The sequence below is a fragment of the Cebus imitator genome, unplaced genomic scaffold (assembly GCF_001604975.1).
Source record: "Cebus imitator isolate Cc_AM_T3 unplaced genomic scaffold, Cebus_imitator-1.0 Scaffold137, whole genome shotgun sequence".
NCBI lineage: Eukaryota > Metazoa > Chordata > Mammalia > Primates > Cebidae > Cebus > Cebus imitator.
In genome coordinates, this window is record NW_016107452.1 from 3,057,934 (window position 1) to 3,083,558 (window position 25,625).

The 25,625-nt window shown below is 38.1% G+C and overlaps 1 protein-coding gene and 1 long non-coding RNA gene across 2 annotated transcripts in view; one reads left to right on the top strand and one right to left on the bottom strand.

Moving 5' to 3' along the window:
• The window catches only part of LOC108313475, a 705,356-nt gene that overhangs the window by 560,538 nt on the left and 119,193 nt on the right, over positions 1-25,625 (bottom strand). The window lies entirely within an intron of this gene.
• LOC108313439 (calcium/calmodulin-dependent protein kinase type II subunit delta-like) lies at positions 14,155-15,473 on the top strand. The gene is made up of 2 exons (XM_017541849.2): positions 14,155-14,597; positions 14,788-15,473. Exons 1-2 carry the CDS (start codon positions 14,339-14,341, stop codon positions 15,471-15,473), a joined length of 945 nt encoding a protein of 314 aa, XP_017397338.2. The 5' UTR covers positions 14,155-14,338.

Sequence of the window (25,625 nt, forward strand, 5' to 3'; positions counted from 1 at the left end):
GAATACAGATAGATAGGTATATGTTGAAAAATACCAACTCTGAGAATGAATCTCTCTCTGATAACTGTTGAAAAAGCCTCTTTTATTAAGAGCAAATCCTTTTGTTTTGTCTTGCCCCTCCAACAACAACAACAAAATTTTTAAAAAGAATAGGAATCCCTATTGGCCTTCAATCAAATGCACATTTTTAAACCTAGGACTTCCTTCCTTATCCAAGCAACGGCTTTCTGACAGATTATAAGATCTTGTACCAAATTAAGCAAAATATTAGGAGAATAAGGACACACTGAGAAAACATGTGCTGCCTCTTTAATATCTCGGGTTTTCTTTAAACATAAAATTATAGCACAATGCACAAAAGGACGGCAGCACTATCCTTTATCACAATACCCAGCCAACTTTAACTCGTCTCAAGTGTTATTATAAGAAACAGAATTGACTGCTATGGACTTCTCTTCAATACCACTCCTTCCCTGTTTAATGAAATGTCATTATTCCAATACAAACTCTTTCTTTTTGCAGCCTGTTCCCCCCCACCCAACCACTATATTTCATTTCCTGTAGTTACGTGATATTATTGCCTTTTTTCCACAGCTATTGATTTAGGTGTGTATGGTTATTACAATGCAAAATAAAACAGCTCCCCCATCCATTCTACCTTGTACCACTGAACATTAACTTAATTTGTTTCAAATCTGCATTTGATTTGGCAAGGAAACCATTTATCTTTATGAAGAAAGCCCTCATAAAGTAGAGAGTTTAGGAGATCACTGCTTTAAAAATTTAATAGCCTTGTGTCTTATACACTAGAAAAATGAATTAAACCTTCAAATAGTATGTGTCTCAATGTAACCTTTTTGCATTTCATACTATGTTTAATTTATTATATTCTGGAGGAGGAAAGAAGTTAGAGGACAGATCACAGCATGTGGCTTGCTTGGGCATTGCATGAATAAAGTCAAGGTTTACCACTCATAAGCACTGTGATTCTCTAGGAATTCTGGTTCATCTCATGCTGAAGTTGACGTTACAATTTCAGATGCTGCGAGAATGGGTTTCATCCTGGTTTTTCCCACAGTAAAAGAAGGGGCCGTCTCCCTGGAACACTTGATGTGCAGTCTGGGGACGGGGGAAGGAAGTGGGAAAGTAGAGCTAATGAAGTTATAACGATGCTTTTAAAAGATTTAAAAATAAGAAAATGCTCCACTCAGAGGTAGCAGAGTGCCTCTAGGAAGGTGGGAAACAATGTCTGAGCTTAGGTCTCAGGACCAGAAGAATGCCAAAAATAGCATCATGTGTATCCCGTAAATACATACTGCTAATATATACTCATAACTAAAAACAAAAAATTTAAAAAGAAAAAAAATTAAAAAGGAAGAACTGAGGCTCCAGCCCGTGCTACCTCTTTTAATTGTAGACCTCCTTTTCTTTCTTGCCACCTCCATCTATGACATGTGTGGTTAACACAGGTTAGTGGAAGATGAAGTTTAAAGAATAGAAAATTATTTACTTGACAACTTTCAGTGAAAGAAGAAAACAGTTCAGTTCATACTTTGAAGAGTATAGGGTGAGTCCACCATCATCACCAACATCATCACCATCATCACCACCATCACAGTCATCACCCCCAGGACTAGGACTATCAACATCATTGTCACCACCCCACCCTCACCAACTCTATCATCATCGCCATCATCACCAACATCATCACCATCATCACCACTATCACAGTCATCACCCCCAGGACTAGGACTATCACCATCATTGTCACCACCCCAGCATCACCATCGTCACCAACCCCACCCTCACCAACTCTATCATCATCACCATCATCACCAACATCACAGTCATCACCCCCAGGACTAGGACTATCACCATCACTGTCACCACCCCAGCATCACCATCGTCACCAACCCCACCCTTACCAACTCTATCATCACCATCATCACGACTATCACCATCATCACCAACATCATCACCAACATCACAGTCATCACCAACATCATCACCAACATCACAGTCATCACCCCCAGGACTAGGACTATCACCATCACTGCCACCACCCCAGCATCACCATCGTCACCAACCCCATCCTCACCAACTCTATCATCATCACCATCATCACCACCATCACAGTCATCACCCCCAGGACTAGGACTACCACCATCACTGGCACCACCCCAGCATCACCATCATCACTAACCCCATCCTCACCAACTCTATCATCATCACCATCATCACCACCATCACAGTCATCACCCCCAGGACTAGGACTATCACCATCATTGTCACCACCCCAGCATCACCATCGTCACTAACCCCACCCTTACCAACTCTATCATCATCACCATTATCAACACTATCATTACCACCAGAGATACCACCACCGCTACCATCCCCATCACCAACCCACAACTACCACTATCACCATCACCATCATCACCAACACCAGAACCAGCACCATCACCACCAGCACTACCATCATTGTCGCCACCATCACCACCACTAATAACATAGATACTTTTATATATCCAATAAGCTAAACTCTCTCCTTCAAAAATTCAAAAATGTTGAATTGTAGGTATCCATCGCGTTTTGCCAGAGAACTCTGGAAGGTACAGGAATGGAAAGTGAGTTGCATGATGTTATAAAGCAAGAGAAGCCAAGATGTGAATCCAGGTGTTTCACAGTCCCAAACCATGTTGCATTTTTTTGTGTGTTTTCACTAAACCACTTCAGCCCAAGATAATCACTTATTATTTAGGACACTTTTCCTTTTCCAAGAACTCATATGCTTAACTATTATGATAAAGTTTGAAACATAATCTAATGAACTGGTCATCCTCGTAGAAAGGGTGAAAGGTCCCAGTGACTTGGCTAGAGAATGGTTCAGAGGAATGCCTCTCTGTCTCTTCCAATCACTGAGGACTTCCAATGTTGTTCTGGCAGACTACAGTGCCTCCTCGCTTTGTATTGGCTTCCCTATTCTTTACTCACCTCTTCTTACGCCCTTCTTTCTCCAGCTGGGCACTCCTGATTATGCCATCTCTAGCAAATTTCATTTTTTTTTCTCACAGTAAGTATTTGTAATAAATAGCCAGCATTTATCTTACGCTTGCTATGTGGCAGGCTTTGTGTTAAGGTCTTCCCATGGATTATCTCATTTAATTTTCACATTTCTGTAAATTGATATATCGTTATGCTAATTTTAAAGAGGATTAAACAGAGGCTGAAAGAGATTAAACAACTTGCCTGAGGTCACACATGTAGACTCGGGAACTGAACCTTAAATTCTGTCTCCCTGCTTATCCCCCTGTACTCTGAGTGCTCTGTTCCTTGCAGTTTGGCACCAAATTGCATTCTGTGCCTTTTTCACCATAGGACCTCACCCAACCTGTAAGAGCCCCCAACAGCACAGAGAAGAATATTAGGGATGTGGGTGCTGTTACATGCATTTGTGTTTCTTGATTGACAATACCCATCAGCCAGACACCCAGAAACACACCTGTACAACAAAGTTGGGTTTACTGGCTTGTTGGAATTTGAGAAAACTACACCAAAGGGAGCCATGTGTCATCTTGGTAACAAGGTGCTAGAAAGAACTTGCAGGATTTGGGCTTGCATGAGGTGATTTTCAAGCAGATTTAAGGAAGCGAAAGTTTGTTCTAGATTGGGTACTGTGAGTAAGTGGAGGCAATTCTGTGATTGTGTATCTTAGCACACTGACCTATAGGGAGGGCAGACCACTGTGAGGCTTCAGCTGTGATTGGTAAGGAAGCTGCAGTCACCATATTATCTAGGAATGTGGGATGGTTGGCATTTTGATGGTTGGTACTTTATGTTGTATTTCTGAACAACACTCATACTTTGTGCTGAGACATGATTACAGACTGGTCTTGTTTTTGCCTGACTCTGTCATGGTCACAGAGTACCCTATGTGACACTGGAGTTTTCATGTGCAACAGAAGAACACCAGGGCTGCTGTGAGGGTCAGGCCAATTCCCAAAATTACAAAGCTTTTTACAGTTAGATAAGCTCTTAGCTGTTAGCAGCCACTTTTTTCTTTCTCAGTGTATTGTTGTTTCTCAGGAAAATGTCCCTGCCTGGAGCTCGAAACCAGCGAGAAAGTTTTCAAAGTACACTTAACACAGAAGTTAAGAAAGGATCCAGGCTCACCAATAACCATGGACTAACCCCTCCAAGTTTACGCTGAGATCTACTTCCAAACACAGGTATTACAGGCATTGGGAGCAGAAAAGTTTCATGGTCAAGAAAAAACGCCCATAGAGTGTCTGGATTCCTATTTTACCTTCAGTAGATATTAGTTCTGTGATCTCAGGGACATATCTTAGTCTCTGAGCTACCATTTCCTCATCAGGTAGAAGGAAGAGAATAATACTGCCTTTGTCATAGGGTTGCCATGAGAATCTATGAAATAATGTATAAAAAGTGCTTACCGAGTGACAGACACATAGTAATCCTGAGTAAACGGTAACCAACATGACTACTTTTGCTACCCTCTTTGCTTACAAAGCTACTGAAACATTGGTCTTCTTTCTTTCTTTTAAACGTGCCAAGAGCCCTTACTCTTCTTGGTGTCTTTATATGGTGAACTCTGCCCCATATATCCTTATAACTGTGTGATGCACAGAATAATGGTCCCCAAAGATGTCCACATCCTGACCCCCAGAACCTAAAAAAATACCCATAGTGTTTAGATTCGTATTTTACCTTTACTAGACATTAGTTATGTGATCTCAGGGACATAGCTTAGGCTCTGAGCTACCATTTTCCCATCAGGTAGAAGGAAGAGAATAATACCGCCTTGTCACAGGGTTGCCATGAGAATCGATGAAATAATATATAGAAAAAGAGACTTTTCACATAGAAAAAGAGACTTTGCAAANTGAGATAAAGACCTGAAGATAAGATTAGCTTGGTTTATTCAAGTAGGTTTAATGTAGTTAGTCATAAGACTCCTTAAAAGTTAACATGAGAGCGGAAGGGTCAGGAAGATAGATGTGAGACGGACTAGACCCACCGTTGCTGGGTTTAAGCATGGAGGAAGGGGCAACAAGCCAAGGACTGTGGGTGGTCGCCAGAAGCTCAAACAGGCAAGGAAATGAATTCTCCCCTGGAGACTCCATAAAAAAAAATCATTGCCCCGATAACATTTGTATTTGGACCTAGTGAGACCTATGTCTGACCAACAGAACTATAAGCGTTGTCTTAAGCCATCATGTTTACGATATTTGTTACAGCAGCCAATATAAAACTGAATCCTTCCTGCTCAAATCAGCAGCAAATGTCTCTACTCAAGAAGTCCTTCCTGACTGTTCAATCTAAACTGCACATCCCTTCCCTGCTCCCCAGACACTGTCCAAGTCTCTCATTCTGGTTTTCACTTGGTGCTTACTGCTCTTTGTAATTACCTTCCAAGGTATTTACATGTATAGTCAGGTTGGAATATGGAGTGTGAGATCTCTTCCTCTGAATATTTGAAGGGCTGCCAAACAGAAAAGGATTAGAGCTATTCTATGTGGCTTCAAGGACACTGAGACAACCCTTCCATTTGCATAATATATTCCCATAATTTACTCATTTAATCCTCAAAACAACCCCATGTGGTTGCCATAAAATCACAGGAATCTATGATTGGGAGGGGATAAGTGCCTTGCCCAATTCACACAGTTCAAAAGTGGCATGATCAAACCTCAAACCCCATCCTCTTTACTGAATGTCCTGGGCTTGTTCCATTATGCTTAATTACCTGTAGCATTCATTCAACCAAAGTGGACTCTGCCTGTGCTATAGATTTTGTACTCTGCTTGGCTCTGAGAATTCAAAGACAAAACAAACCTGCCTTTAAGAAATTTATGGTCTAGTGGTAGAAATGCAAAACTTGCCCCTTGAGATCTGACACAATAGAGGCTACAGGAGAGATGTGAGATAATATACAAGAGTACAAAGAAAAGGGAGCCAGTCCCAAGGGGAGGCGACACATGAGACAGAGAACACCAGACCTGGATGGAGAGACAGTATAGAGAGATCATAGTTGGTTGAGTGTAATAAAGAACTTCCCACCAAATTCACCAAATATAGAAACCTCATTTATTCCAGTATCATCGGAGAAGAAATTTAATAGATTAATTTTTATTTTACTTTAAGTTCTGGGGTACATGTGCAGATATTGCAGGATTTTTACATAGGCATACACATGCCATGGTGGTTTGCTGCCTCCATCCTCCTGTCACCTACATTAGGTATTCTCCTAATGTTATCCCTCCCCAATCACTCTACATCCTGCTATCCCTCCCTTAGCCCCCCCACCCAACCCCCAACAGACCGTGGTGTGTGTTATTCCCCGCCCTGTGTCCATGTGTTCTCATTGTTCAACACCCACTTACCCACTTATGAGTAAGAACATGTAGTGTTTGGCTTTCTGTTCTTGTGTCAGTTTGCTGATAATGATGGTTTCCAGATTCATCCATGTCCCTGCAAAGGACATGAACTCATCCTTTTTTATGGCTGCGTAGTATTCCATGGTTTTCTGTGCCACATTTTCTTTATCCAGTCTATCTTTGATGGGCATTTGCAGTGGTTCCAAGTCTTTGCTATTGTAAACAGTGCGGCAAGGAACATACATGTGTATGTGTCTTTGTAACAGATTGATTTATAATCCTTTGGGTATATACCCAGTAATGGGATCGCTGGGTCAAATGATATTTCTATTTCTAGGTCCTTGAGGAATCGCCACACTGTCTTCCACAATGGTTGCACTAATTTACACTCCACCAACAGTGTAAAAGCATTTCTATTTCTCCACATCCTCTCCAGCATCTGTTGTCTCCAAATTTTTTAATGATCGCCATTCTAACTGGTGTGAGATGGTATCTCAATGTGGTTTTGATTTGCATTTCTCTCATGACCAGTGATGATGAGCATTTTGTCATGTTTGTTGGCCGCATAAATGTCTTCTTTTGAAAAGTGTCTGTTCACATCTTTCACCCATTTTTTGACAGAGTTGTTTTTTTCTTGTATATTTGTTTTAGTTCTTTGTAGAGTCTGGATATCCCTTTGTCAGTTGGATAGCTTGCAAAAAATTTCTCCCAGTATATTGATTGCTGGTTCACTCTAATGATTGTTTCTTTTGCTGTGCAGAAGCTCTGGAGTTTAACTGGATCCCATTTGTCTATTTTGGCTTTGTTGCCAATGCTTTTGGTGTTTTAATCATGAAGTCCTTGCCTATGCCTATGTCCTGAATGATATTGCCTAGGTTTTCTTCTCGGGTTTTTTTTATGGCATTAGGTCTTACGTTTAAATATTTAATCTATCTCGAGTTAATTTTTGTATAAGGTGTAAGGAAGGGGTCCAGTTTCAGCTTTCTGCATATGGCTAGCCAGTTTTCCCAGTACCATTTATTAAACAGTGAATCCTTTGTCCATTGCTTGTTTTTTTCAGGTTTGTCAAAGATCAAATGGTTGTAGATGTGTAGCGTTACTTCCAAGGCCTCTCTTCTGTCCCATCGGTCTATATCTCTGTTTTGGTATCAGTACCATGCTGTTTTAATTACGGTAGTCTTGAGGTATAGTTTGAAGTCAGGTAGTATGATGCCTCCAGATTTTTTCTTTTTGCTTACGGTGGTCTTGGCTATGTGGGCTCTTTTTGGGTTCCACATGAAGTTTAAGATGTTTTTTTCCAGTTCTGTGAAGAAGGTCAATGGTAGCTTGATGGGGATAGCATTGAATCTATAAATTACTTTGAGCAGTATAGCCATTTTCATGATATTGATTCTTCCTAACCATAAGCATGAAATGTTTTTCCATCTGTTTGTGTCCTTTCTTATTTACTTGAGCAGTAGTTTGTAGTTCCCCTTGAAGAGGTCCTTGACGTCCCTTGTTAGTTGTATTCCTAGGTGTTTTATTCTCTTTGTAGCAATTGTGAATGGGAATTCACTCATGATTTAGCTCTCTGTTTGTCTGTTATTGGTGTATAGGAATGCTTGTGATTTTTGCACATTGATTTTGTATCCTGAGACTTTGCCAAAGCTGCTTATCATTTTAAGATTAAGCTGCATGGCCAGAAAAACTCTAGGTACTAGCTGAAAGACTGAATTTAGTGGCTCCTTAACTTTTTTCCTAAATTTTGTATGAGATCTTGGCTTTTCCATTAATTATTTGATGATTTACATAATTCAATTCTATTTCACAAGTATTTGGTGGGTACCAATAAGCTTCAGCCCCTAAGAACTCAACCACTGTGCTTGAAAATATTTCAGCCCAAGGAAAGAAAGGCATATGAGCCACCACCACATTTTTAAAAATACATAAAACCCTGGAATTATATGTGTACTAGGTTGCTCTTTTGTCAATTACAAAGAATTTTCTACCAGGCGTTTCTTGTCTTCACAAATGACCCTAGAAGTTAGGCTGTTACCTTTTGAATATTCATTTACTCATTTAATCCACAAATACTCATGGAGTTCCACGCTTCTGTTAGTTGCTGAAAACTTCTTCAACCCAACAAAGGCCTTCCTAACTCAAATGCAAGTAATCACTGCCAATTAGCCCTGAAGGGTCATGATGGTGTCTGGCATCCTTGGACCATTGTCATGGAAATGAAAAGGGAATCTAGAAGTTTGGCCCATTACTTCTTAGGAAAGTCTTCAATAAAAGCTTTCAACAGGCAATAAAATGAAATGATAATAATAAATAGGAACGTTTTACTACACAGTAGATACTTGGGGTAGACATAATGATGCTCTAAAGATGCCAACATTCTAATTCCAAGAACCTGTGAATATGCTACTTTATGTGGCAAAAAGGAGAGCTTTGCAGTATGATTATGTTAAGGATCTTGTAATGGGGAGATTCCCCAGGTTATTCAGTGTATTCAATGTAATCACAAGGATCCTTACAACAGGGAGACAGGAGAATAAGAGTTAGAGGGAGGTTTGAAGATGCTCTGCTTCTGGCTTTGAAGATGTTAGAGGGGGCCATGAGTCAAGGAGTGCAGATGGCTTCTAGAAGCTGGAAAAGGCAAAAAAAAAAAAAAAAAAAAAAAAACAGTGATTCTCTCCTGGAACCTCTGGAAGATTGCAGCTCTGACAATACCTTAATTTTAGGATTTGTGACCTCCAGAATGGAGACATTTTTGTTTTTTACATAACGAAGTTTGTGGTCATTTATTACAGCACCAATAGGAAAATAATACAATGCAATGGTCTGAGACGTGTCCATATCAAGCAATTTACGTTCAAATACTTAAAAAGAAATACTCACTGAGTAAGATATTCTAGGAACTATGCCAGGTTCTAAGGATACCACAGCAGCTCAGTTTCAGTGGCTGCTTGCAAGGAGTTTGTACAATCTCATGAGTAGTACATTTTAAAACAGCCCAATAAGCTTGGCATTGCTACCTCCATTCTAGTAATAAGAGACTGAAGGCACAGGCTGGGCACAGTTGTTCACATCTGTAATTCTAGCACTTTGGGAGACCAAGGCAGGTGGATCACCTGAGGTCAGGAATTCCAGACCAGCCTGGCCAACATGGTGACTCCATCTCTACTAAAAATACAAAATTAGGTGGGCACCGTGGCACATGCCTATAATTCCAGCTACTTGGGAGGCTGAGGCAGGAGAATTGCTTGAATCCAGGAGGCGGAGGTTGCAGTGAGCCAAGATGATGCCATTGCACCCCAGCCTGGGCGACAAAAGCAAACCTCCGTCTCAAAAAAAAAAAAAAAGAAGAAGAAAAAAAAGAAAGAATGAAAATGAAGGCACAGAGGAGTAAAGTAATTTCTCCAAACTCTTTTGAGTTATAAATACTACAGCCAGGACCCAAACCCATCCACCTCACAAAAAGCCAATGCTATTTCCATCACTGTCCCATTTCCTTAGGGACAGTTCAAAAATGCAGATCTAAAATTCTTTCACATGCCGAACTCTCTTATTTTCCTCTACATTCCCTGAGAAGCAGCAAACATCCTTTCTTTGGATGGGACAGCTGCCTTTCTAAAGTTGCTTTGAACCATGGTATTTCTTAACTCTCTTCTCTGGGAACACAGACATGTATCTTGTTATATGCACCTGCTAATATTTTGTTTATTTTGATGCAAATCCATCACCCATAATAAATCACCCTGCTTTGAAAATGCAATCGATTTTAGAAGCATGGAAGCAAAAACTAAGTAAGCTCTGATAGTCTTTGGGAGTGTCTGTGATGGGAGAGACCTAAGAAGCTAAAAGCTATTTTCTTCACTGTCAACCCACTGGATGATTTTCCTTGCACAAACGCATACCCATAGAGTCTGACTAATGCTTGCCTTTTTGGACATATGTGAGCAAATAAATGTAATTACGAGCAAGATGTAATCACAATTGCTTTGCTATTAGAGCTGCTGTACACTCTTATAGCTTGGTTAACAATATATGCAGAAGGGTGGAATTGCTTGCTACTCTCCCAGGAAGAAAAACACGTAAAAGTATGGCCTCTTTTATATTATATCTGTGAAAATACAACATTTAAATGCAGAATTTGACTTTCCAGGAATTGCACCAGAAAACCTTTTAACAGAAACAGCAGGGAGAGAAAGCTTTTTAAATCATGATACTCCATGAAGGATTATGAAAATGGAGGTCATCACACAAGACAAAATTGCAAGTACAATGAGGAAAATCTTCTCCTCTGTGTAAATACATGAGGGCAATTTATTCTTCTCTGTTAAGCTATCAGGGGATATTTTCAGCTTCTAGAAAAAGAAAAAGAAGCCACCTTGTCCAAATGGATCTATTCATAGTGATGTGCTTGGCTGGTACCTGGTAGTAATGGTCAGTTTCTTTTCTATTGAACCAGAGTGCCTGAGAAGAGCTACCCTGAGACTTTCTTTCTCATAGCTTGTTAGGCAACTGGGATATAAAGGCTCACTGGACATTTTCACCTGCATCTAGTCGTTAAGAGCAAGGAAGGGCAAATCTACTCATGTCAGACTGTCCAAATGCCATCACAGCAGGCCAGTGATGTGGTCAATACAATCAGGTTTTAATTACGTTTATACTCAACTAACTTGTCAGAAATATCTTACCTACAAAATGGGCTACATGATCAGCACTATGTGCTGGACTCTGTGGTGAGACTGTCCAGAGAAAAGAGGTTACTGAACAATGTATCTGATTGATAAGACATAGTGAAAGATCTGTAAAAGTAGAATCTTCATGCTACCATCTGTGTGTGAAGTGGTATACCCAAACATGAATATGCCTTGGTAAGGAGTCACAATAGATAGATAGATAGATAGATAGATAGATAGATAGATAGATAGATAAACATACATGATAAACAGATAAATACATTGATTTTTTTTTTCACTTGACATTTCGTGATCACTTATAATGAGCTGGGCAACTATCTCAACACAAAATATAAATAATATAAGACACAGAGGAATTCTACCCTCAAGCGTGCTAGTGTCTATTTGGGAAAAACAGGTAACTAAATAATACACCAATAAAAAGCAGCAAGTGCCATGTGATAGTAGGTAAAAGGGAGGCTGTTTTCAATTTGTCCATATAAGTTCCCAAAGTCTTGACTTTTATTATGAATTGGACTTATTAAGTTCAAACATTTTTGATAAACTCTCAAAACTGTATTGATGTTGATTTTTTTAAAATTTTGGACTTGTAATGAGAGATAGGCCTTTTATTTGAATGACCAATGCATACAATAAAATAAACTATACAGCATTTTCTACATAATGATCTTAAGCAATGCTGTATTTATTCAATTCTAAAGTTCAGGTTTTCACATTTTTAGCATAGTTGAAAGTAAGTTGTTACCTCCATCCATGGAATCTCAAAAGTATAATTAGTATAACTTTCTTCTTCGTTAAATAAAATTATGTTCTTACTTACTTTTAGAGGCTATGGACTACGATCTATATGAATATATGAATATATATTCATATTATACAGAGTACTGATTATGTAGTGTTGTGCTCATAAACACTGTTATATAAAGTGGTATGCTAATAAATGTTTAACAATGAGATTTCTGGGGAGAAAAGCCCATGATTTGTAAAATTTGCCATTTTTGTGGTGTAAATTCTCCCACCATGGTTGATTTCAAGCTAGGAAGGTGACATCATTGAATGTGAGTTAGGAAAAGTTGCCCACAGTTGGCTCTGGAGAGCCTGCCCAAGCCAGCCCTAGCATACTACTGCACACACCTAAATCTAGGGCTATTTTCAAGCTCCTTTACAACCTGTGTGGCTCTGGTGGCAGAGTAATGCCTGCCTGAACAACCTGTAAAGCCCTATGAAAATGTTTTCTTCATGATTCCCCTGAGAATAATGTTATAAATAACCTATAGCATGGTTCTGATATTAATTTGAAGTCCCTTCTCATTAGGCTCCTACCCTTTGTTTGTGAGGGAAGTATTTCTGTCTTTAAATCCTTTATCCAGCTTAAGTCCTTTTGGTCATTATCTATTTTGATGTGTAGAATGCTTTTCTCCCAAAACTTGGGGCAACTGGCTCTTTCTCATCACTTACATCTCAGCTCAAATGTCAGCTCTTCATAGAGGACTCCTCAGATGACTATTCTAAAGTATTTCCTTTTGCCAGTCATTCTCTCTCAAACAAAGCTAGATTCAAAATGGTCTTCACTATCTGCAATTATCTTACCTATGTGTTTACTTGTGTAATAATCTACTCTTTCCTGCACCAGAATGAAAGCTCCACTCCAGCAGAAACCTGCCTTCTTTGTCTAGAGACAAATCTCCAGGGCCTGGAAGTCTACCTGGCACTGTTACATAGTAGACATATAATAAATAGCTGTTGAATGAGCCAATCAATCATTCAGTCCAAGATTATAATATCAACCATATATGTGCTTTCATGTTGTTTTTTATGAGGAACAAAATTTTCTCTACATAGTAAAATAAACTAATCAATCATGTAAGTGATATAAGAGTTTAAAGTCTTCTATTTTTATTTAAAAATATATTTAGAGCAGACCTAGGAACTTCCATTTCCAGGCAAGGTATAGTAAGTAATATCTGATTTACCCTCCTTCCTAAAACAACCAAAGAACAGACATATAAAACAATGGTTGGCAAGACACTGGATATTAGTCAATGAAGGACAGTGATCCAAAAAGGGGAAACAAAATGCCCCAGCTTCTTTGACCTGCTCAAGAGTATGCATGAGAAGTCTATAATATCACACTCAATGGCAAAAGGCTACATTTTTCTCCATTTGATAAGAAAAGATATCTACTCTGACCACTTAAATTCAATGCTGTACTAGATACTCCTGCAAATGCAATAAGGAAAGCAAAAGACACAAATGTCATCCAGCTGAAAATAAAGTTAAAAATATCTTTATTAATATGATATTGATGACAATGACATGATAATATGACAATGACATGATCTTCTACAGAGAAAGTCTGGTGAAATTCCCAAAAAAAGGGCTACAACTAAAAATGAGATTAATAAAGTTGCAGGACACAAATTAATGTACAAAAGTCAAATGTATTTCGATATACCATCAATAAACAACCGAATTCTTAGAAACATACAACCTACTAAAATTGTAAGAAATTAAAAATCTAATCATACCAATAATGAGCAAAGAGATTAAATCAGTAATTGAAAACTCCCAACACAGGAAATCTCAAGGCCTGATGATGTAACCAGTGAATTTTACCAAACATTTATATAAGATTAATGCCAAGCCTTCTCCAACCCTTGCAAAAATTAGATAGCACGAACACTTCCACACTTATTTTAAAAGGTAGCAAAAATTCTCCACAAAATACTAGTAAACAAAATTCAACAGCACCTTAAGGGATCATACAACGTGATCAAGTGGAATTTGTTCCTAGGATGTAAGAATGGTTCAACATACACAAATCAGGAAATGTGATACAGTATGTTACATTAACAGACTGAAGTATAAAAACCATACGATCATCTCAATAGATGCAGGAAAATCACTGGACAAAGTTTAACATTATTTCATGATAAAAAAAATTCTCTCTTGCTCCTGCTTCACCATGTGTACTGCCTGTTTCCACTTTCCTCCCTGCCATGAATAAAAGCTCCCTGAGGTCTCCCCAGAAGCAAATGCTGACATACTTCTTGTGCCAAAGTTACTGGAGGTGAACTGTTTGAAGACATAGCGGAAAGAAAATACTACAGTGAAGCTGATGCACTCACTGTATACAGCAGATTCTAGAAAGTGTAAATCATTGTCACGTAAATGGCATAGTTCACAGGGACCTGAAATCATTGTATTCAGCAGATCCTGGAGGCTGTGCTACACTGCCATCAGATTGGCATGGTCCATCAGGACCTGAAGCCTGAGAATTTGCTCTTAGCTAGCAAATCCAAGGGAGCAGCTATGAAATTGGCAGACTTTGGCTTAGCCACAGAAGTTCAAGGTGACCAGCAGCCGTGGTTTGGTTTTGCTGGCACATCTGGATATCTTTCTCCAGAAGTTTTACATAAAGACCCTTCTGGAAAACCAGTGGATATGTGGGCCTGTGGTGTCATTCTCTATATTCTACTGGTGGAGTGTCCACCCTTCCGGGATGAAAATACTACAGCTTCACTGTAGTATTTTCTTGCCACTATGTCTTCAAACAGTGCACCTCCAATAACTTTGGCACAAGAAGTATGGCAGCATTTGCTTCTGAGGAGACCTCAGGGAGCTTTTACTCATGGCAGGAAGGAAAGTGGAAACAGGCTCTACACAATGTGAAAGCAGGAGCAAGCACAAATTTTTTTATCAACACAGACTCTATCAGCAGATCAAGGCTGGAGCTTATGCTTTTCCATCACTGGAATGGAATATGGTGATTCCTAAAGCCAAAGACCTCATCAATAAAATGCTTACTATCAACCCTGCCAAACGTATCACAGCCTCAGAGGCACTCAAACACCCATGGATCTGTCAGCATTCTACTGTTGCTTCCATGATGCACAGACAGGAGTCTATAGGCTGCTTTAAGAAATTTAACGCTAGAAGAAAACTAAAGGGTCCCATCTTGGCAACTATGGTGGCTACAAGGAATTTCTCAGCAGCCAAGAGTTTGTTGAAGAAACCAAATGGAGTAAAGGAGTCAACTGAGAGTTCAAAGACAACAATTGAGGATGAAGATGTGAAAGCACGAAAGCAAGAGATTACCAAAGTCACTGAACAACTGATCGAAGCTATCAACAACGGAGACTTTGAAGCCTACAGAAAAGACTGTGACCCACGCCTTACCGCTTTTGAACCTGAAGCTTTGGGTAAGTTAGTGGAAGGGATGGATTTTCACCAGTTCTACTTTGAAAATGCTTTACCCCAAAGCAATAAACCAATCCACACTATTATTCTAAACCCTCACGTACATCTGGTAAGGGATGATGCTGCCCGCACAGCACTGCACACACAGTACATGGATGGCAGTGGATTGCCAAAGACAATGTAGTCAGAAGAGACTTGGGTGTGGCACCACCGGGATGCAAAGTGGCAGAATGTTCACTTTCATCGCTCGGGGCCACCAACAGTACGCACCAACTAAATATCAACAGTGCCACTTCTGCGTTCTCTGTTCTCAAGGCACCTGGATGGCGACCCTGGGCTGTCCTCTCCTCCTCTCTTCATGCATGTTTCTGAGTGCATGAAGTTGTGAAGGTCCTACATGTAATGCATATGTGATGCATCATCTTATCATATATTCCTTCCTATACATTGTTTACACTGCAACTATGGGGATGTTCCATGCAAATTTAGATTACTGTTGGCAAAACAATAGGGAGAGATTAGACAAAAACAATTTTTTCACAATATTCCAAGTACGACTCTTCATCAAGTTTCTCTGCTAATGCCAAGATTTAACAGACTTAAGAACTATTGTTCTCTGAATGACAGTTTGTAAGAGAAATGTAAATTTTTTAGAACTCTTTGCTGTTAATCTGTTTTGGCTTATTCGTTTTTGTTTTTGATTTTTTTAAGAAAAAGGTAAAAAAATATACCTTCAGTTTTCTGGTGTGATCCTGGTTAAAATGAATGATTTTTCATTGAAAGTTTTGCTGTTTAACAGTTAAAGTGGGTTGATATGTGGGCAAAATCACTTATGAAAATAGAAGCAAGAATCAGTTGGTTTGCTACCACATAAAGCCATGCTGGTTTTGGTCAAACCGTGTAAACTGGAAAAATGTACATCATTTCTGAGTTTAATCACTTTAGGATACATTCACATTTTTTTGGTGAATTTGCTGAATTGAATTTTTTTTTCTTAAATCTGTGAACTCTTTTCTTTATCCTGTGTCTTTGTTCCTTTTGTTTGCTGCCTTTTTAATTTTTCTTTTGTTCAATTTTTTTCTTTTTTCCTTTTTCCTTTTTTGGGGAGGCTGGGCTAGTAGTGTGTGAGAAGAGTATGAAAGGGAAATTTGCATAATGAAGGTAAAAGGGAAATAAAGGTCTTTTAAAGGCAGCTAAACTAGCACTTTTGATTATTTTCAGGGCCCACAAAAATGTTGTCAAGATTTTAAAGGTTTATAACTCTGCTTAAGCTCTTGTTTGGACTTAGGTATCCTAAATATGTTGGAGGCATTAGAATTGTTTAAATATAGGAAAAAAGAAAGTTCCTCCTGTGACTGTAATGTCTTACTGACAGGGACAATTGCCAGGAGGATGCCAAGTTGATGACAGAGGGGGTTTTGTAAACACACTTACCTCCGTCTTGAAGAATGAGAGAGTCACTTGTGCATCATCACTAGCTAGTTTTCTAGAGTTAGAGAGGCTTACAAATGTTCCATTCTCATAAGTGTTTTGAACTTGGTCTTTGTGACTTGTGCTTATTTAGCTTCTCTCTTGAGTCAGAGTATCATTATATCACTTCAAGGAGCTAGGATTTTCCAGTTTAAAACAAAAAGGGAAATGTCCTAGGTTTTCTTTGTGCTTCTCATTTTTCCTTTGTTGATTCAGTTCTTGTGCTATTTTTTTCTTCTTGAAAATGCTTTTCGGTACATGGAATCTCCATCGTCATTATTTTAACGATAGTAATTCACAGTCCTTAGAAGCCTATTTTTAAAGAGAAGCAAAAAAGGAAAGCAAAACAACAAAAACAAACCTTCGTGTTTTCTCTCATCTCAACTTTCTGTGTTGATTACTAATCATCTTAGATATTATTGCTAGTCGATGTATGGGTAGATGGGAATTATTACACAATTTTAAACAATACATATTTAAAGTAAATATATACAGTAAATATATCGAGCCATGTTAACCTGCCAATGAGATCTATGAAAAAATAATGGCCTCATTTTTCCCTTTTGAATTACTTTAACCTTTTTGTGAAGCAGCTATACGTGGCATACATGTATTTAAAGAAAAAAATAGGTGTAAAGCGTTTTTTTTAACACTCAACTTAGCATGTGGTGTTGAAGTACTACTGCAGATCAAGTTTGTCCTCTGCACTAAGATGTGATAAAAATGTGATTTGTTCTCTCCGCCACAACTGAATTACACATTTATTATCTTCTATCATTGTGAAACACTGCAGTTTACCATGGGACACTGTATATATTTCTTGCCATAATGTTAAATGACTGATTGATATACAAAAAATTATCAACGGGTTAATTATAGAAGGAACATACCTTCAACACAATAAAGGCCATATGCAATAAGCTCACGGCTGACACCATACTCATTGGAGAAAAAGCTGAGAGTTTTCTTCTAAGATCAGGAACAAAGATGCCTACTCTCCCAAAGTCTATTCAATATATTGTTGGAAGTCTTAGCCAGAGCAATTAGGCAAGAAAAAGAAATAAACGCACATCCAAATTGGAAAGGAAGAAGTGAAATTGCTATTATTTGCAGATGACATGGTTATAAAGATCCCACCAAAAAATGTTGGAACTAATAAACAAATTTGGTAAAGTTGCAGAATATAAATTTAGTCTACAAAAATGATCATTTCTATATACTAACAATGAATTATCTGAAAAACAAATCAAGAAAATACCATTTACGATAGAATCAAAAATAGAATATTTAGATAAATTTAATCAAGGAGGTGAAAGATTATATGCTAAAAACTAAAAAACACTGATGAAAGAAACTGAACAAGACACAAATAAGTGGAAGAATATCCTATGTTCATGGATTTGAAGAATTAGTATTGCTGAAGTGCCCTAAAGCAATCCACAGCTTCAATGCAATCCCTGATTTCAAAATATACTGAAAAGCTATACTAAACAGTATGATACTGGTATAAAAACAGACATGGAGACCAATGGAACAAAATAGAAAGCCCAAAAATAAATCCACATATTTATAGTTAATTGATCTTTGACAAAGTTTCCAAGAACATATTATGGGGAAAGGACAGTCTCTTTAATAAATAGCGCTGGGAAAATATATCAATATGCAGAAGAATGAAATTTGACACTTATTTCGCGCCATATATAAAATCCAATTCAAAATGAATTAAAAACACATAAGACTTAAGATGTAAAACTTTTAGAAGAAAACATAGGTGAAAGGCTTCTTGATATTGGTTTGGGCAATTTTGTTGTTGTTGTTGTTGTTGTTGTTGAGACAGAGTCTCACTCCATCACCAGGCGCCAGGCTGGAGTGCAGTGGTGTGACCTTGGCTCACTGCAACCTCCGCCTCCAGGGTTCAAGCAATTCTCCTGCCTCAGCCTCCTGAGTAGCTGGGACTACAGGTGCATGCCACCATGCCCAGCTAATTTTTTTGTATGTTTAGGAGACAGGGTTTCACCATGTTGGCCAGGATGGTCTCAATCTCTTGACCTTGTGATCCATCCACCTCAGCCTCCCAAAGTGCTGGGATTACAGGTGAGAGCCACTGGGCAATTTTTTTTTTTTTTGCCTCCAAAGCACAGGCAATGTAAGTAAAATAGACAAATAGGATTATATCAACTACACAGCTTCTGCAAAGCAAAGGCAACAATCAACTAAGTGAACAGAAAACCAACAGAATGGGAGAAAATATTTGTAAACCATATATCTGATAAGGGGCTAATATTCAAAATTCATAAGGAAGTCAAACAACTCAATAGTAAGTGCTCAACTCAATCTTTAAAAGATACAAAGGACCTGAATAGACATTTAAATGGACAAAAAATGAGATACAAATGTTCAACAGGTATATTAAAATATGCTTATTATGGCTTATCATCAGGGAAATCGCTATTATCAAAAAGACAAAAAGCTGTTTTCAAAAAGAATAGAATAACTATTATCAAAAACAATAGCTATTATCAAAAAGACAAAAAAATAAGTGTTGGTGAGGATGTGGAGAAAATGAAAACCCTGTATGCTATTGGTGAAAATGTTCATTAGTGCAGCCATTATGAAAAACAGTATGGAGAGTTTTCACACATTACATGTTACTAATTCAAATTAAAATAAAATTACTAAGAGTTAGAACAGCTATTATCAAAAAAACAAAAAAATAAGTGTTGGTGAGGATGTGGAGAAAATGAAATCCCTGTATGCTATTGGTGAAAATGTTCATTAGTGCAGCCATTATGAAAAACAGTATGGAGGTTCTTCATACATTACATGTTACTAATTCAAATTAAAATAGAATTACCCCATGAACTAGCAATCCCACATTCCACTCTGGGTATATATCAGAAAGAAATAAAAAAAGTTTCTCAAAGAGATGTCCATATTCCCATGTTTACAGCAGCATTATTCACAACAGTCGTGATAGAGAATTAACATAAATGTCTGTCAACTGATGAATGAAGAAAATATGGTATATATGTACAATGGAATATAATCCAACCTAAAAAAAAAAAAGAAAAAGAAACTCCTGTAGTTTGCAACAACGTGGATGAACCTGGAGGATATAATGCATAGTGAAATAAGCCAGGCACAAAAGACAAACGCTGCATGATCTCACCTACATATGGAATCTTAAGAAGTCAAATTCATAGAAGCAGAGTATAGTAGAATGATGGTTGCCTGGGATTGGAGGCTAAAGGTGGGAGGATGAGGAGATGTTGGTTAAAGTGTACACATTATCAGTTCAACAGCAGGAACAAGTGCTAAAGACCTATTGTACAACATGGCTACTATAGTTAATAATAACATACCGTGTACGTAAAACTGCTCAGAAAGTCAATTTTCAATTGTCTCACCACCAAAAATAAGGAAGTGAGATGACAGACATGTGAATTAACTGATTTAATCAGTTCACAATGCATACATATATCCAAACATTACTATAAATATATGTGATTTTATTTGTCAATTAGACCTTAATAGAACTGGGAAAAAAATAACTCTGAAAATTGAAATTTTAAAAATATAATTAAAAAATATAAAATGTGTAGGAATAAATCTGACAAATATTAAAAGACATGTACCCTGACATGTGTGAAACATCACTGGACAAATTAAAGACCTAAATAAATGGAAAGATACACTATATTGTGTTCATGGGTCAGAAGCCTCAATATGGTTAAGATGTCAATTCTCTCAAATCAAAATTCCAGTGTGGTTTCTTTAATAGAGATTGAACAATCTTATTCTAATACAAAGGAGCTAAATTAGCCATTAGAACTTTTTAAAAGAATAAGGCTGGAAAGCTAACACTCCCAGATTTTAAGACTTACAATAAAACTCCAATAATCAAGATACAAGCAACTGATTTTTTACAACTGATTTTTAAGTGCAAAGGCAATTAACTTGGCGAAGGACAGGGTTTATAATAAATGGTGCTAGAACAATGGGATATCCATATCTGAAAATGTTGACTTTATACCTTGAACAATATAACCCTGGATTTATGAAATTTTTTATATTTCATTTATTTTATCTGTCTTATGACATTGGCTGTGACTTCCAGTGAAGTCTCAGACTCAGAGAAGGGGAGAGACATATAGCCCTGAATTAAAAGCTAAAACTAAAAATCTTCTAGGAGGAAACCTTTTTGACATTGGGTTATGCAAAGGTTTCTTACACATTCCTCCAAGAGTATCCAGAAATAAACAAACTGATAAAAAGGACTTCATAAAAATTTTAAATGTCTTCTCATCTAAAGACACTTTTAGGAGAATGAAAAGACAAGCCATAATCTGAGAGAAAATATAAACAAATCATATGACAGGAAAAAAAAAAAAACTTGTATCCAAAATATTTAAAGAACTCTTGAAAGTCAATAATAACAAAACCCAATAAATAAAAAGATACGTGGGTGGGAAATAAGCACACAGAAGGCACCCAACATCATTAATCATTAAGGAAATGATGATTAAAACTACAAGAAGATACCTCTACATATCTGTTTGCTTGACAGAAACTAAGATGACTGATCACATCAAGTGCTGGAAAAGATGTGAAAAAGCTAGGAGTCACACACACTCCTGGTGGAAATGTACAATGGTACAACTAATTTGGAAAGCAGCTTAGTTGTCTCTTAAAGAGTTAAACATCGAATTACCATATGGTCCAACAATTCCTTTCCTAGATATTTGCCCAAGAGAAATGAAAACATTTGTCCATACAAAGTCTTTCACGTGAATGTCTGTAGAAGTCTTATTTGTAATAGCCCCAAACTGGAAACTACCCAAATATCCATCAACAGGTAAATGGTTAAACAAATAGCTATATTCATACGATGAGGTATTTCTCAACAAAGCAAGAATAAACTCTTGATACACACTACAACATGGATTAATCTCAAAATAATGAGGGTGAGTGAAAGCAGCCAAACAAATGTGAGTACATACTGTATAATCCCGCTTATATAAAAATTCTAGGAAATGCAAACTAATAAATAGCGACAGAAAGCAGATCAGTGGTGGTCTAGTGGGAAGGAGTGACTGCAAAGGACACAGGCAACATTTAGAGTAATGGACATGTTCATTATCTTGATTGTGTGATGGTTTCCCCATGGTATACACATATCAAAACATATCAAATGGTACATTTCAAATCTATGCAGTTTATTTTATGTCAATTGTACTTCAATACTGCTACTTTTTTTGAAAAGAAAAACAGATACAGAAATTATTTTACTGCCAGAATTCTTAAAATATCCCTATACAAAGTGGATTGGTGAATCAGAATAAAGAGGTAGATAGACTAGGCTGGACATGGTGGCTTACGCCTGTAATCCCAGCACTTTGGGAGGCTGAGGTGGGCAGATCACCTGAAGTTGGGAGTTCAAGACCAGCCTGGCCAACATGGTGAAACCCTATCTCTATTAAAAATACAAAAATTAGCCAGGCATGATGACGAGTGCCTGTAATCCCAGCTAATCGGGCAGCTGAGGCTGGAGAATCGCTTGACCCCTAGAGGCAGAGGTTGCAGTCAGCCTAATGCAGCCATTGCACTCCAGCCTGTATGACAGAGCGAGACTCTGTCTCAAATTAAATAAAAAAAAAAAAGAGCTAAATAGACTAATATTGATGATTCAGAATAAAGAGGTCGATGGACTAATTTATTTATTTATTGAGACATGGGTCTCACTGTCTTGCCGAGGCTGGGCTTAAACTCCTGGGCTCAAGAAATCCTCCTGCCTCAGCCTTCTGAGTAGCTGGGAATCAGGCAGGCACAAAAATATCTAGCGTGTTTTTTTTGTTTGTTTTGTTTTCTTACAATCAGGGTATGGCTGTGTTGCTCAGGCTGGTCTTGAACTCCTGGGCTCAAGGTATTCTCTCTCCTCAGCCTCCTGAGTAGCTGAGAATACAGGCGCCAGCCAGGTCACACTGCTGCATTGCCTGATTATACAGACAGTTTTAGCGTAATTTATTTACTCTGGGTAGTGGCGTCTAAGTGCCTAAGTATTAAGTAATCAGTCCGATCACCTTCTGCCTTTTTAAATTGGCAGTTTTTGTTAATGTGTACTCGTTTATTCATTCATTCACTAACTACTGTGCACCAACTGATAACCAGCACCCTTCTAACAAAGTATTCTAAAAACATAAAGTCTCTATTTCATGGAACTTGCATTCTAGTGAGACGGATGATTAAAATGCAAAATGAATCGATAGTTATCCTTAAGCAGATAATCATTTTGTGCACCTACTGTGTATTAGACAATGGAAAACAGAGGGGAACAAGCTAGGGTTCCTGTCCCCTGGGAAAGCAAAGCCTGTGCTAAGAGATGGACACAAAGAAGTGATGATAATAAAGTGTATGTCATAGGACTGCATACTAGGGAAGCAATTTTCAAAGGGCTCGTCTTAGACTCCCAGAGAAAATGAGGTTGAAGCTGAGATTTTTGCTCTCCCGAGTAGCTATTTTGCAGCTCTGCTTCCTGAAGCTTGAGGGTTATGTTTCAGGATGGGCCTCCAGATGGTCCTATGTGAGCAACATTACAATCTGCCTTCCCTGAAGTACCAAAAAAGAAAAGTACAGATAATGTATCGAACAACAGACACCCAGCCCCAGCAATATAGAAGATGATAGCTACGGCAAAGAGATATTTAAATTGTGATTGGGGTATATTTTAGTCATTCCTAAACAGATGAAATATCTAATCCCCAAACTTTGTATTCTCCTATCTTTAGAACACGTCTATGTTTAGCTACATCTTCACAGTAAATAAAGGTCAATCAGCAGAAGCATTAAATTCTGAGTAATGGCAATGTCTACCTACTAAGAGAGAAGGAATTCTTTAAACACGGCAAGGAAGAAATGTGTACACATCAAAGGCACTATACAGAGGGCATAACTCTCAGAGGTGCTTAAATTCTAAACCAAATCACCTTTCAGATGTCAGCAAACATCTGAAACACTCACTCCCTCAGTCAATATCAGATTTTCTGTGCTCAGAATCGTCTTTTGAGTCCTTACTCAGGAAGAAACATAGAGTTTTTAGCATGAACATCAATAGTACTTCATGAGATGACATAAAAGGATAAATCAATTATTTTTTTTCTACAGGGCAAAGTGGTCTTACAGGAAATTTGCTGTCAGTCTCATCCTATGAGACCAAGTCCTCACTAGGCAGTCAAATAAAGTCAACAACAGCAGCAAATAAGCATGCTTCTAATTACCTGGCTTTGGGAATAAGAGCAATTTTAGTGGTGCCAGAGAGTAACTAGGATTTTTTTTTTATCAGAAATATTTTTTTCTATCAGAAATATTTTTTTATATCTTGTCCTTAAAATTTTATCAGGTACCAAACCAAATTTTCATATATTTGATGTCCCAAATAGACCATCAGGAAACCAGAAAATTTGAGCTGAAGAGAATTTGAAAGACTAACCCAACATGTTCAATGTACAGATGAGAAGACTGAAGTGTAGAAATAGAGTCCAAGGTTTCTCCAATATCTCATTTCTATTCATTCAATAAACATGTACAATATGCTACGCATATGCCATTTAATTTCCACAACATCTTTGAAATAGGAGTTATGCTAATATTTAGATGGGGAAAACGATGAGACTACAAAGTCTTGTAAGTTGTCTAAGTTATTAAGTGACAGAAATGGACTTCAAACCCACATCTTAAGAGAGTCCCAGCCCAGTCATCTCTCTAACATGACTCTGGCTGATGTCAGAAATGTTACAACCCATAGCTCATGTGTTTAAACTTTTTCTCCCAGTAAAGCAAAAGGACTTGACAAAACTGCAGCCGTTTAGATTACTTTTTGCGGCAACAAAGTCTACAGCTTCCTCTGCCCACCAATGACCTCTGGCTAGGGTCTAGGGCCATGGGTAATAATGCTGTTGTCATGCCTTCAACTCTTGGCTATGACCCTCTTTAGATGTGTTCTTACTGTGACCCCATTTCAGTACTTGCAGAATTGGAATAAACAGAGCATGGACAGTGTTCTTGGAGGAAACATTTAAAATTAAAAGATGCAGCTGGTTAGAGGTTGTTCCTGGGAAAAGGTTTATTTTATCTGAGGTCCCGTCAGGCTTGCAAATGCATCAGATCCCCAGAAGACCAGTCACCCAGTATGAGTAAAATGTCCACAGAGACCTTTCCAAAATGTGTATCTGATCATATCTCTCCTCTCTTCTCTTCGGCCCTCAGGATAAAGTCTTCATTCATTTATAGGGCTCACAAAGCTTTTGAGATATGGGCCATCTTTCTCTATGTCCATGCTTGCTGGATAAACTGATCACCACTCTGCTTTCTTCATGCATGCATACCCACTTTCCATTCTCCGTCTCCCTAAACTTCCCTCTCACCTCTAGATGCTTGCACAAGCTCTTCAACTGGTGAAACTCCCCTCAACCGTCAGGTCTCTGCTCAGATGTAAAAGTCTCTGAGAAGACTTGCCTGTGGCCTCAAGACCGTAGCCAAGGTCCCTGGACTGGACCTCCTGCTCTCTCCACATCATAGCCTTATCACAGTGTGATAGAATCACCTGTTTAATTTTGTCTCTTCACCACTACATTATAAGCTCCCAATACACCATTGTAACTAATGCCAGGCTTAATATCTGGCACAGAAGAGACATAATAAGTATGCAAAATGAATTAATAAATGCATGAATGAATAAATAATGGATAAGTAAGGTTGTGACTTGGTCTATAAGAGTTATACTAAAGTTGCTTCAATTGAAAGCAACAAAAGATGATTGGAAATTTAGATTTTTTATTCAAGTGATTTTTTGGAGAGGTCATGGGGTCAG